The sequence below is a fragment of the Tetrao urogallus genome (genome assembly GCF_951394365.1).
Source record: "Tetrao urogallus genome assembly, chromosome: 6".
Lineage (NCBI taxonomy): Eukaryota > Metazoa > Chordata > Aves > Galliformes > Phasianidae > Tetrao > Tetrao urogallus.
The window spans coordinates 53,780,889-53,793,130 of record NC_136819.1 but is presented as its reverse complement, the minus strand read 5'-3'; the positions used below and the strand labels follow the sequence as shown (position 1 = coordinate 53,793,130).

At 41.2% G+C, this 12,242-nt stretch overlaps 1 protein-coding gene across 1 annotated transcript in view; it reads right to left on the bottom strand.

The window, feature by feature from the left end:
• KCNH5 (potassium voltage-gated channel subfamily H member 5) overlaps positions 1-12,242 on the bottom strand; it is a gene marked incomplete at its 3' end in the record, with an annotated part of 142,012 nt that overhangs the window by 111,125 nt on the left and 18,645 nt on the right. Inside the window, exons 3-4 of the mRNA XM_079537762.1 lie at positions 10,932-11,038; positions 6,929-7,057 (exon numbers count right to left, since the gene is read on the bottom strand). Of these exons, the coding sequence (XP_079393888.1) occupies positions 6,929-7,057; positions 10,932-11,038 (236 nt within the window). The remainder of the gene's footprint in view (positions 1-6,928; positions 7,058-10,931; positions 11,039-12,242) is intronic.

Genomic DNA, 12,242 nt, shown 5'->3' with positions numbered 1-12,242 from the left:
CTCAGATTAAATGGATAAAGAACTTGGTACCTGCCAGATATTAAAGGAGGAGTAGTTAGAAAGTTAGCAAAAAAAAGTAAGTAGTAAACAGTTATTATTGAGAGCATTTCTGACCCAAGTGGGCAGGTCTTCTTCTATAAGGTCTATGGCTTGAAAGTCACTGACAAAATGTCAGACAACATTAGAACATTAGAACAGGAACATTAGAGAAATGTTCATCAGGATGATGTGCTAGATAACTAGGACTGGGCCAATACAGTGTGTTTTAAATTGACATTAGGTATGTAGATGAAAAGAGACGCAAACTGTATTTACAGCAGGGAAAGGAAAACTTCCCTAGCAAGAGCAGTTCTTAAAGGATCCAGAGATCTTAGTAGATGTTAGTTCCATATGTGGTTTGCTCTGCCAAAAAGTTACCTTCTCTTGAAAAATACAATAGAGCTAAACTTGGAAAGGATGAGCAATAGAAAACATTGAACTCACCTAGCTTCAACATATAATCAGCTACAGAAATGTATTTCAGACCCAGTAAGCTTAAATCCATGCTACCAGCTTCATCCCCACTGCTGCTAACGAGCTGGATTAAATGCAGCTGAAACACTGGTATCTGCCATCACCAGACCTCCAAATTCAGGCTAGATAAAGCTTTAAAGAGCACAGCTCATTTATTTTATCTAAAGGAGGCTGAGGGATGGCTTGATTACATCTGCAAGTGCCTTAATGAAACTTTTTTTTTTTTTTAGTACAGTAGAAAAAGTGTTTAAGAAGATGCCACTGCAAGAAGCTGAAGCCAGGTTAATTTAAATAAAACACTCCCTTTAAAGCCATAAGTGTAACAAATTGAGAAAAATATGAAATGCAGAGGATTCTGTTCAGAGTTCTAAATCAGTACTGGACTTTGAAAAGGATGGTTTAGTTCAGGGTTAAGCAAAAGATTAGCTTACAGAAACATAATGGCCTTTGATATACACATTAGAATCTTAAAAACCTTAACTCTACTGCATTTGTAGTTATTATTTTATATAAGGCTTATAAATGTTCAATTTTCAACATAAAATGTATCCAAATACAAAGTGTTACTTCTATAAAGATCAACTTGCAGTTTAATTCAATCTCTCACAGGGCTACATTTGATTTCAATTGAGATTATTTTTTTTCATTACACATTTTATTTGTAGAAATTTACAGACATTTAATATTCTTCCTGGGCTGTTAAAAGAGCACACACAGACCTCAAAATACAATATCAGATTCAGAAATGTACTTGATTTCTGTGAAGGAAATCAAATAGCACTGGATATGGAAATTCTCCACTCTTCATCACAGTGGCAAAGCAAGAACAGGGGCCAGTTTACCACTAACACAACACCAAAGACACTAATGGGGACATCTGTACTACAGGAATAGAATGAGGGCACCTCAGAAGGTCTTCCTACTTATTAGAAAGCTGTGTACTTCCAACATAGATGGTTTCAAACACCGAGAGTCTGTATATTAGCACAATTCCTATGCATTGTCTACTCTTCCCATTGGAAGTCACAGAATCACAGAATCACAGAACTGTAGGGGTTGGAAGGGACCTCCTGAGATCATCGAGTCCAACCCCCCTGCCAAAGCAGGTTCCCTACACCAGGTAGCACAGGTAGGCATCCAGGCAGGTCTTGAACATCTCCAGAGAAGGAGACTCCGAAGTCTTAGAAGTCCCCCTAGAGTCCAGGCAAATGACCACTTCTGTGTCATCCTGCACAAAATCCTTTCACGTGGGCTAGATGGTCTCCCAGGAGAGAACAGACAGCTAGAGGTAACCACCTTGGGGCCTGAAGACACTTAGGGATGAAACTCTGAAGATCAGAGCAATGGGAAACAGCAGCAGAACAAACTGTATTTGGTTCTATAAAGCACCAAAACCCCATAATTACAACCATGGTAAAGTGCAGTGAACACACAGAGAGGATATCCAAATTGTGACCTATTAAATTACTGTTATGGATTACTGTCAAGGTGATGTATTCAACAAGGTACATTGTGCTTCAGCTAAAGGTAGAAACCTCATTTTCGTGCTCTAATCCCTCCACCCACTTCTTCTATTATCACTAGGATTGATACCCCCTCAAGGAAAAGTTTCCCATGTGCAACTAGTTATATATGCTTAATAACCGGCACTTATTAAAGATAAAAAAGGATCAGAATTATAGGCTTAGCAAGGATTAGCAAGCGTGCAAGTGCGTATTTCTGCAACTAGCACACTTTTTATAGCCCTGTCACACTCTGAGATACAGTTGTATCATTATATGAAGTTATATAACCATAAAGAGTTATATCACTAGAAGCAGTACAGCATTGTCCCACAGAGTCTTGATTATCAAAGTCTGGCAGTACCATGAAAAAAACCCTTTAGGATACTGCTGTGCCATCTCCAGATCCCATCTGTTAAGGGCACGCAGTCCAGAGCTGTAGGAGCCTCATTAGCACATTGTTGCACCCTAATCAAAGGTTCCATCTCCATCAGTATTCACAGGAACTTCCCAGCCAATTGCAGCTGCAGAAAAGCTTGATACTTCTTTCAAAAGAGACTCAAAACAACCAGCGAGAATCCCAGGCAAGCAAACTTTTAACTTTACCTGGAGGCCATGTTTTTCTTTCACTGGTGATAACAATGGAAAAAAAGCTATTGTGTAACTAGGTGGCACTTCACCATAACCTAAAAAAAACTTCCAGCCTTCTTCCTTCCTTAAACTTTCAGTTTAATATAATCTACAGTATTCTTGGCTTTAAACTGTGTTAAAATTTTAAGTGGACCAATTTGCCCTCCTGACAGGGCCTAGAAAAATGGCTTTTTTTTTTTTTTTTTTCCTGACAAATAAACATAAGATTATTACCACTGTGTGCCTTTGGAGGGGCTGAATGCTTTCAGATGCTTTTAAAAGGCCACTGGGTAAAGGCAGAATAAGAGCACAGCAAGCTGATAAAAGCATCCAACTGTGACCCTAGAATGGTACAAACATAAAAGAGAAGATTCTTTGGGTTTTATGCTCTGGAAGAAAATACTTTCATATGCTTGTAATGGCCTTCCACCTCTGCTGTATAAGGCGTTCAGTCCGGACACCTGGAGAGCTGGTTCTTCACCACCACAGATATGACCTATTATGACCTATTGCCCAGTAATGAATCCAGATTAGATAAATGTTCATATTACCAAAGAGGTACAAGGAAAGAAAAAGCAGACAAAACACAGCACAGCTCTTTCAATGGCAAATAATGCATTGTCCTGGTGACCACCATCACGCCTGCCCCACCTCCCTGCCCCATCACTAGTCGTCTCACCTCTCCTTCCATGCTGCCACTGATTACAATTCACGTAGCCACCAACACACAAGCCTACAAACCATCAAACAAGTCAACAGATCGCTCTTGTCCCTTCTCTCTGCACCTACACAACTGCTGGTGGCACCTTCATCCAAGAGTGAACACATCCCGTGTATCACTGATGTCTCCTCCTGTTATCGCTGCCTTAACCACTTCTACATGAGATGCTTTGAATCACTGAATCATAGAATATCCCAAGTTGGAAGGGACCCACAAGGATCACTGAGTCCAACCCGCGGCTCCACACAGGACCACCCAAAACCCAAACCCTATGTCTGAGAACAGCATGCAAGCATTTCCTGAACACTGGCAGCTCAGGGCTGTGCCCACTGCCCTGGGCAGCCTGCTCCATTCCCACTGGCCTTTCCCTCACCCCCAGCTGCCCTCCCCTGACACAGCTCCATGCCATTCCCTCGAGTCCTGTTGCTGTCACAAAGAGCAAAGCTCAGTGTTGTCCCTCTGCTCCCTGTGAGGAGCTGCAGACCACCAAGAGGCCTCCCTTCAGCCTATTAATTAGGCTTTCACAGTCAGACTCTTCCCAGTTATGAGGATACAACTACTTTTTGGTCACTGTTAACACCGCTTATTAAATACTGGCTAAAACACTGCTTGGGTGTTTCAGTCTTGTCTTCATTTTCTGTAACTCTATAGAGGTGTATGCATGCTCCTGGAGGGGTGGAGGGAGAATCAGAAGGAATCCAAGGCGCTTAACGTCTCTGTGTCAGTGGGATTAGCAGAATAACAAATAAAGTGCTCTGTGTTTTATAACAGTATCCCACATGATAGGTTAGGAAAATAAGTCAGTCACATTCTCACTGTTGTACTCACTGTATGCTCAGAAAATTGAGGTTTCTGATCTCTGACGATGTATTTTACCTGAGGAGGGTAACTTTTAAATACTCCCTTTCTCCAGTCATGCTTTTTCAGTCCCACAATCTTCAACAGCTTTCTGGACAGCAATAAATTCACAGCCTGCTGGGTGACCTGGAACATTTTTCCCCTTTTGCTCCCTCCTGCAAGCACAGCCCCTTCCTCCTGCTCCTGTTCCTGCTCCTCCTCCTCCTCCCTTTTTTCTGACAGCATGAGCACAGCCAAATGTGAGCACACAGGTAAGCAGACACCCACCATCTGTCACAGTGCCCCAGCCCTCTCCAACTCCCTTCCCTACCACAGGGCCAGTCCATGTGATATCAACTATATTTTTTGTGCTGTGCCTTTCAGCAGTCGTGGTTTTGAGACTATGTTGGGCAAAAATCCCACCTCTGCCTTGCAAGGTGGGTGTAGGGTATTCTGCAGTAAGATGAGTATTTTGGTTTAATGTCCTGTTCTCACAAACAGGACAAGCTCCCCAACACCTCTGAACACATCTGCATCCTCATTATGGAGGCACCACTGCTGGCTCCCCAAAATAGCAGCTGCCCAAGAAAGGAGGGCATCACACACCAACTGTTTTGCAGCCACAAGTGTGGCCAGCAAGCACAACCATTTATTGACATGCAGACATCCTGCAGCAGAGCTACACCCACTGTAATGATTTAAATACCAGATCCTTGTACCTCCTAGGAGTGTGATACACTGAAGCTTTACAACAAAGCAACGTACATTCAAACAGGGCAGAATGCATTGGTATGGGGAGATTATTGCATAATGGCATCAATATTTTATTTCTGTTGAATTTTTTATCTCAAATTTACTGCTCCCATAAGTAATAGACAGTAACTCATCTGCACCATAGTTACTTATGTATTATGTATTGCATGGTCCTGGCAGAATTTCCAAAGGAAAATCTTTTTTTTTTTTTTTTTCTTTTTTAAATAGCCCTTCCAATGACAAATCCCAGCACTTAGCAGCACAATCCTATCAAAAAACCTTTTTACAAAAGTTGAAAATTTCTCCCCTAAATTGTAATGTATATGTTTACTAATCTCATAATTCAAAAAGAAAGTGGCCTGACAGCTTCTAAGCACATTGTAATGTTATCTGCAAGGACAATGAATTATGCATATCTCACAGCACTACCTCTGACAAAACAAGGCTGTGATCCCAGTGCAGTGGGATCCTGCTGATCCACCCAGTTGAAATGCAAACTGTACTGCAACGGTGCTGCTTTTCCAGCAGTGAAACGTTGTTAATATTTGAATATGATTTTTTAATATATTGTCAATATAAAAGAAACTCCAATTTATGCAAAAATAGAAGAAAATACGCATAAGGAGAAGAAAACAGTCAGGTCAGTGGTTTGTAATTATGGAGTTTGCTGGAAGTATTGATCAATGTTAATCAATGCTGTAATCAGAGTACTCCAAGGAAATTCTTAAGGTTCTAATTGTATGCCTTAAAGACAGATGTAGCTGTACTGTTTGTTGTTTATTTTGTTTGGTTGTTGCTTTTTTGTTTATTTGTTTTTGAAGTACAACTTCTACAGAAGTAAGAGCTCTTTAAACATGCAGTCAAACCTCTCTGGCTGCTGATGACAATATTTTGCAATGTTCATAGCTGATACTTGACACTGTAACTAATGGTTCCCCTCACTGGAGACTCACAGTATTAGACTCATTACTTACTTTGCAGCTATTGCTCTTTCTCATAGGAACACATATTGTTTCCATAATGGATGCCAGGTGGATTCTGCTCTTCCTCAGCCACAAGATGGGGAGGGGATGAACTCAGCATCCCCAGAACATCTCTCCCTACCCAGAGAACAAACCTCCCAGGCTGAGAACCCAAAGGAACATTTGCAGGATACCAACTGAATTGTAGAAGCAGTAAAACTTATTCTACAAGCACAAAGAGAAAAACAGAGCAAGGAATTCATTACTAGAAGACAACTTCCTAGAGAAAATGGGGTAAGGATTCCACAGCAAAAATGTCCTTGCTTATGGGAGCACACATTCCTTTATCCAGAGCAATATACATGAGACACCAGTCATGCATCTTACAATCAGAGCACAGAACGTTGCCAGATCCTCTGCACCTTTTCGCCCACCAATTTTCTCTGTTCAACATGGGTCATCAGGTGATGAGAGCATTGCATACCTCAGCAACCATCACCAGCAAGAGCTATCAAAAACAAGCAGAACATCCACTGCCATACAGACATCGTTGCTGGTCAGCAAAAAGATACCCAGATGGGCTGTTTGTTCTGCATCTCAGCTCCAATAACAAGAAAGGGAGGTAAGACCAACACTTCAAAGCAAAGAAGTTGACATTTTTGATAAATAGAAAACAGAAGTTTTGTAGAAGGTCTCCCAAAGCAACATAGTATTACAGTAACTAAAAATCATGCCACTTTTGGCAAATACTAGCCATGGTGAAGAAAAATTGATATTACAAAGTTAAAAGGTTTGCAGCTCTGGCGAAACATTGTTAGGGAATATTCTGCTCACAATGATTTACTTTTCAATTCTAATCAATCATTTCCAAAAACAGCATCTAAACTCTGACATGTCACAAAACAATTCCTGAAAGCAAGATTCAGATCACAGCCATGAGGCATGACTAAGTCTGAACATGTACTTAACCAATTACAAAAACAAAACAAAATAGTGTATTTCATATTTACCTTTTGTTGAATCATCTTCTATTGGTTGCTTGAACAAAGTGATATCCTTAAAAGTGCACAGGAACAAAACCACTTTTTCATGCTCATTTCTTATAGGAGCAATTTGCATGTAGAACCAAACTGGGGTTCCTGTAGAAAAGGTGACAAAAAGGTGACATTGGACTGTGGTGTAGCACAATCTTCCCCCAGCCTGTCCATAGGATAATTTATATAAAACACATGTAGTAATACCAAGATGTGATCCTAAACTACACATACCAGATATTTCATTTTACCTCCTCAAAGGAAAACAACCTATTCTCATTCTTAAATTTGAATGGGGGCGATGCTACCAATCTAACTAGTCCATAACAAGAGACAGAACTTGCTCTTGGTCTTCCCCACCATGTCTCTCTGCAGGGTAGCCAGGTAAGAAGAAAAAAAAACAGACTGAGGACATCTTTGAAAGCTTCTTTACATATTATGAAGTTACCAAAACCAAAACTGATGGAGTACACTGCCAAATGCTTTTGAAATGTCATAGAACCGTTAAAGTTGGAAAAGAACAATAAGATCATGCAGTTCAACCTAACCCATACCCACCACACTCCCCATTGACCATGTCCCTCAGTGCCACATCTCCACAATTTTTTTTAACACCTCCAGGGGTGGTGACTCCACTGCCTCACTGAGCAGCCTGTGCCAACATTTCACCGCTCTTCCCGAGAAGAAATTTTTCTTTATATCTGATCTGAATGGCTAATATCCAACTTGATGCTACTCTGTTATTTAAGAGAACTCAAACTAATTCAGACATCTAAATGCCCTAACTAGACAAATAAGCAGATTTGATTTCCTGTTTATAGTCACATCCTCCATTTTCTCATTGCGACAGGCTCCACAAGTACATGCAGATCTGCTCTGCAAAAGGGCAAAACCCTAAAAGACTTCAAACATTTCTTGAGAAGTTCCCTGTTCATCTGCAAGGACATGAGTGTCAGAGCTGCATGCCACCAGACAAAACTCCAAGCCCACATGTTCCCAGCTTTACGACACCTCCACTTGCTGCCCAACGAATGCCTTCACAGTCAGCTTTCGGATTTGATGTGCTTTCAGTCAGGTGATATAATGGTTTTTCTCCTAAGCTGTCTGAATGCCAGCCTGAGCGCTGGCACGCTGAAACAAGCTGCTCACTCCCTGACATCCCAGGGCATTGCTGGCCTCTCCAAATCTCCTCTAATATACCATATCCATCTGGGAGCTGTGCCAGGAACCGAGTGATGGACACCCAGAGGGCAACAAAACCCACTCAGAACAGGACTGCTGTAGAGAAAGTCAAAATCCACAAGGGTTCACGGTAAAACTCAGCACTGCTCTATTGGGATTAAAGCAATAACTCAATGACAGCAAACTGGAGAGGTGAGTGAGACAGGAGACTGCTTTTGGTGGTAATTCCAGAGCCATTATGCTGATTACTTGGCTCTTTCTGTTCCCAGTTGCTAACCCAAGATAAAAGGCTCTTTTCATATATTCTAAGAAAAAGTGCTGCAGCTCTCTGGAGTGATGCTGTGCTTTCATTTTTACCTGGCAACTCAACAGCACCCTTTGAAAAGCTCCAAAAGTAGGCAAAATAACCTGTACAACAGCACTGCTAAAAATCAAAGACAGAGGCAAGGTAGGTAGTGCTGTAGAAACTGCAATCTGGGCAGGAGCTCAAAAGCAGGCAAGGCAGTTTCCCAAGTGTTACATGTATACATGTACATGCCTACACGGCTGCTGAATAGCTAGGTGGGTAGAGCTGAGAGCTATACAAGAAGGAATGCAGTAAAACAGAAGAAATCTGTAGCAAACTTGAAGATCTGCACCTGAAAACTGCTAACTAGGTTAAAAACTAAGGATGCATGTGAAGGCAGCAGCCCTATGTACGCAGCCTGAGAACAACAGCTCTGAAAGGTCATCACTGTGCTGAAGGACAGGAGGATAGAAAGGAATTTCTCGATTTCAAGATCTCCCTTTGCTGAAAACACAAAGGAATGAACAAGAAAGGAAAAGCTGTGGTACAAATAAAAATATATAGCACTTCTGGAGCTACAGTCTTACATAATCATAGAATCATTAAGGTTGGAAAAGGCTGCTAAGATCATCTAGTCCAACCACACACCACCCCCACCATGCCCACTGATCACATCCCTCAGTGCCACATCTCCACAGTTCTTGAACACCTCCAGGGACAGTGATTCCACCTATCCCTGGGAAGTCTGTGCCACTGCATCATCACCAGGTGGGAAAGTGCTTGGTGAGCACTGCAAGCTCCGCACAGGAGAGAAGCAGTACAAGGTCTCTGCAGGTGATAAACACAAGCCTTTATACAGAGTAACTCTAAATTTTTCAGAAGTATACTATACCAACAGATAATATTGTTTATTTCCTGTCTGCTCCAATACTCAGCCTGGAAGAGAAGCACACAGTTTCTTGAAGAACCTTATTTCACAAAGCTTGGTGTGTGACAGATGGAAGCAAATCCAATGCAAGCCAGTTGCTGAACTGGAACCAAAAGGTGAACCTATGTACTAGGTGTTAGCAAGAGGCTGAAGTTCTGGGCTTTGGGCGATGGAGAAGAAGCTGGCAACATATTATTTTTTCAAGACTAAAAAGAAAAAATGAGTGTTTGTTCATGAGGTCATTCTGTAATCCTACCCATCTTACAGAAAGTACAGGCTTAGAGATTTGGGCAAAGGCAACTGCAGCTCAATAAATCCCTAAAACACCATCAAGATCAAGCAGGCAATCTACAACTCAGGGCAAAAAATCAACAATGAACAAGAACGATGACCAAGGGAAGACTTTCCACTTTTTATATTTAAATATAATGAAAAGGAACTTGGTTTAGAACTGGCCCGTGCCAAGCAGGAGCTACCATTCCAATTTAACAGAGAAGCCAGGGTTGGGGAAAGGCTGAAATCTTCTCCTGCAAACACCCAGACACCAGGCCTGGTGGTGCTGGGCGCCATCACTTGCAAAGAACTGGGGTCTGTCCCACAAAATCTCCATAATGTGAGAGGGTAACCAGGTGACTTGTATAGGAATTTGGCAGGTAGACACAGAATCTAGGGAATACGTCCATATGCCAAGGAACCGAAAGGAGGTCACTTGGAGAGTTATCACAGGCACTTATAGGAGCAGCCAGACTTCAGAGCCATTTTTGCTTCTCTTTTTAATTAGTGTTTACTAAGATGCTTCAAAGCAAGCAGAATTGCAGAAATCTGAAGATGCTTCCTATCATTTAAGTGCACATACAAGAAGATTTAGTTTAAAAAGGAAAGGTAGAAGTTAGGCACAGGAGTATGTTTTGAGAAGCTGAGGTATCCTGCACGCTCTCTTCAATGTTTTTAAGGGTTTATGTGAGTTTGCAGTGAAAAGGACAATCAGGCATAGCCAGCTTTTTCCTCAGGGCTCACCACTGCTTTCCACAGCCTCACAGCTCAGAGGCATCTCCACCACTGGGAGCAACCACTCACAAAATGAGAGAATTTATCTGTATGTCAAGATGACTATTTTAGTCTGGTATATAGTTATACACTTCTCTATATATTATAATATACATATATACCCATTGCATATATTAAATATATTATAGCACTTTATCATAGAATCATTTTGAGTTGGAAGGGACCCTTAAAGGCCATCCGGTCCAACCCCCCTGCAGTGAACAGGGACAGCCACACAGCTCTATCAGGTGCTCAGAGCCCTGTCCAGCCTAACCCTGTGTGTCTGCAGGGATAGGGCATCCATCACCTCTCTGGGCAACCTGTAACAGCACCTCCCCACCCCTATTGTAAAACACTTGTTTCTTATATCCAGACCTGTTGCACTTTGCAGTTTGAAACCATTTCCCCCTGCACTATCGCAACAGTGATACATATATATACACATATACATCATTGATATATAATATCACAATATAAATAGACATATAACAAATACACATTATCACTCCCAACACAATACACAAATGTATACATACTGTTTTTCTTGTAGAGGAGAATTTCGAAGCAGTTTGACTCATAGTTGTCGAAAGTCTGTCTGACTTTTTCAATGGTCTTCTTGTCTGTCAGTTCACCATACATAAAACTGAAAAAGAAAAAAAAAACATTTTTCTATTCTTCCTAGACAAGCAAAACAACAAGCAGCCACCTCAGACTGCATAGCCATTGGGGATGCTATTCACTGTCATTTACCATAGTTTAACTATCATTTACTTTCATTTAAATAGTTAGTGTCGCAAGGCTGTTACAAAACCTACAATAGTAAGTAACCATCACTGCCTTTTTTATGTAAAGCAGATGTATTTGCTGTCATCTAATGTTTCATTAAGTGCTTTTCTGAGCGTATCTTTAAGGACATATTGTTAGAAAAAGAGCTGATAGCCTATAAAACCATTATTGCCACAGCTTGAGGCCATGAGAATATTGCTGTGAAATTGGAGATTACTGAGCAAAACCTTTAAAACATCTCAAATTTCATTCAGTCCTCGAAAAGGATGCCGAAGGAAGACAAGGACCTGCAGCAGGTAACAGCTGTCAGCTGACCCAATATTGATGGTTGCAGATCTAATCTTGCCAACACGCATCTGGGACAAGAGGATCAGAATCCTTTATCTAAATACCAATTACAAACTGAGGTAGGAATTACTCAGTAAGAACTAATTACTGCGATTGTCTGAGAATTCACTCAGAGTTGTCCCACTGTAGCTATATCTGCATTACTTCTAAAGATAACCACACACTCTCACTTTTTCTTACGGTATACCACATTTCTTTAATATTTCACTGAAAATATGGAAAAACATTGAAATATTTTTGAAGACTCATCTCTCTCCAGACAAAGATTAGAAAAACCTAATTTTAGCCCTGGTATTTCTTGCACCTTGACCACTTCATCTTAGCTCTCTTTTCCAGGTCAGACTTTCAACTGGTGCAAGTAAACCCACCCGCAATGACCTTACTTGTGAAAGCCTTTATGAGAAAACAGCCAGGCGTTTCTTGTCATCTCCCCTGGATTAAAAATAGGTGAAGACTGCCCTGTGCAAATTCCCAATTATAGAACTGAAGGAAAATGGAGCATGGCATAAAAGCTTTCAGACACTTGGATGAATACAATCCCCACTGATCAGACTCCCCCCCTCCATCTTCTTTGTTCACAAACGTTTTGAGCTCCAGCTGAAACCTACAACACACAGCCCTATGAATATGAGAGGGAAAAAGAAAGGCTATCAGTGCTGCTGCGGCTTAAATCCAGCTTCCCTTTTTATTGATCAACAGACCTTCAGAGGTTC